Source organism: Salvia splendens, chromosome 21 (assembly GCF_004379255.2).
Source record: "Salvia splendens isolate huo1 chromosome 21, SspV2, whole genome shotgun sequence".
Classification (NCBI taxonomy): domain Eukaryota; kingdom Viridiplantae; phylum Streptophyta; class Magnoliopsida; order Lamiales; family Lamiaceae; genus Salvia; species Salvia splendens.
Window position 1 is genome coordinate 1,964,897 of NC_056052.1, and position 2,397 is coordinate 1,967,293.

The 2,397-nt window shown below is 33.3% G+C and overlaps 1 protein-coding gene across 1 annotated transcript; it reads left to right on the plus strand.

Annotated features, from left to right (window-relative positions):
• The first annotated feature begins 481 nt into the window (after positions 1 to 481).
• Positions 482 to 1,531, plus strand: LOC121785292 (LRR receptor-like serine/threonine-protein kinase GSO1). Its single transcript, XM_042183679.1, has one exon. It carries the CDS (start codon positions 482 to 484, stop codon positions 1,529 to 1,531), a length of 1,050 nt encoding a protein of 349 aa, XP_042039613.1.
• The last annotated feature ends 866 nt before the right edge of the window (positions 1,532 to 2,397 follow it).

Genomic DNA, 2,397 nt, shown 5'->3' on the forward strand with positions numbered 1-2,397 from the left:
ATTTTTTGTAATGTTGAAAAATCAAAATGACAGACTGTCTTTTTTTTTTGTTACAAACAGATTGTCTTGTTGGTTATTAGTATTTTCGAAATGTTGAAAATTAAATATAGTGTTTGTAATTGAATTGATTACATAACTCATAAATACCTTAATTATGAACCAATTAACATTCAATATTCAATTAATTGAGAATTAATTATCAATACCATAAATTTAATTGACTTTAGTATTGTTACTTAAATTTATATAATATAGTGTAAATAACATAATTTTCATTGAATGAAACAAAAAAACAAGAATGAATGCTAATAAAAAGAAAAAAAAGGTAAACTGAATAAAACATCGAATTGTATTAATTGCTAGTCGACCGTTAAGTATTACTACTATATTGTGTGTATATGATAGTACAAGAATAATTGCTCCACTAATTAATCCTACACTATAAATATTTACACGGACTACACCTATATGTATCTTCTCAATGACGAATTGTTCAACCAAATACCTCATTGTCCTTCTCATCTTCACCTCCATTTTCTTCGGGTTCGGGATTCGACAATCCCAAGCTTGCCACCCTACAGATAGAGAGGCACTCCTCGATTTCAAGAGAAGAATCACTTCCGATCCCTCAAAATTGCTTGGCAATTGGATTCCTAGCAAAGATTGTTGCAGATTATGGGATGGAATTGAGTGCGACCCTTCAACAGGCCGAGTCATCAAGTTGGAACGTTCCGGGGTTTCAATAGATGACAGTGACGTGCGCGTAGACACCCCAATGTCCGGAACATTGTCCCCGTTTCTTGGGAATCTCTCTTCCCTTCAACTTCTCAATCTGGCCAAACTGCAGAACTTAACGGGCCCCATCCCGTTTGAACTAGGCAAGCTTACTAACTTGCGCGAAATGTACCTCGGAGCAAACAGTCTCGAAGGATCAATCCCGAGCTCCATCGAGAACATGGGCCTACTACAAATCCTTAGTCTTAGCCAAAACCATCTCGTGGGCCCCATCCCCCATGATCTTTTCAAGAAAATGACATCATTAATATACCTCTTTTTCAACGACAACAATTTGAGCGGAAGCATCCCACCGTCCATCGGAAACATGAAATCCGTCCAATACATCTATCTATTCAACAACGACCTTTCCGGCCCGATCCCAAGCTCCATCGGCAACCTACGACGAGTTAATACCCTGAATCTCGGAAACAACAATCTCAGCGGCAACATTCCCACAAGCATCCGCAATATGATGGGTCTCGTCAACATAATCTTCAATAACAACAACTTCACCGGCGTAATCCCATCCCAACTTGCTAACTTGCGCGGCCTCCAATATCTTGACCTTTCTGTCAACTCCCTCACAGGGAATATTCCGGAGGGAATCTTGAATATGGAGAGTCTCGGCCAGTTTAATGTTTCGTGGAATCGGTTGAGTGGGAAGATTCCACCGCATAAATTCGATTTTCCGGCTTCGGATTTTGCTGGGAATACTGGTTTATGTGGAGCTCCACTTGCTCCGTGTAACAACTAATTATGTTTTGTTTTCTTATTGCTCCAATCACATAACTATTTTATTTATCAATCTCACCTATCTTAATCCATTATATATTGAAAAATAATTAATCAAAAAATTAAAGTTGATAAGAAAAAAAGTATGATTCCTAAATAATTTTACTTTCATGTATTTTAAAAAAATTATCAAGATTTTAAATTTAATAATATTTTATTTAAACACAAGTAATAACTAACTGTTCGTTAAGTAATTAAACAATAACAATGTTTTAATATTAGTACAAATATTTTCTTAATAAATTATTAAATAAAAATATAATTATAATAGTTATATTATTATATTTATTATAAATTATAAATCAAAACCAAAGCATAAATTTTAAATTTAAGAAAACATGTTACTTTCTCATACAGATTTCTAGCAACCAAACATGATCTTTGTCTATTTTATTGGTTAAATTCCTATGTATTTTTTTTCCTTTCTCAACGTGTCTCGTTTCTTATCTCTCTTTATATGCAGTTTTTAAGACATTAGAGTGTGCTCTGCTATTAGGTGATTTAATGTAGAAGTTGTATTGTTATGTTGGTTGATTGAAGTCGCTCGAATGTGAGGTTCAAATGATTAGGTTAGCTTTTGCGAAATATATTTGGATAAGCATTTTCTAGAACTGCTATGAGTAAAAATTGTGGAATAAGAAAAGGCGATTGAAGATGTTGGAATTGTGGTAATGATTGGGATAAGCATTTTTTAAGTAATGTTGAAAATTAACTATAGTATTTACATTTGAATTGATTACATAACTCATCAATTCCTTTAATTATAAAAAAAAAAGTCAATTCCTTTAATTATGAACCAATTAACATTCAGTAAATGGAGTATATTTG

Bases quoted from the DNA above. Each gene is read 5' to 3' on its own strand.
- LOC121785292 (XM_042183679.1), top strand. From the start codon at position 482: ATGACGAATTGTTCAACCAAATACCTCATTGTCCTTCTCATCTTCACC.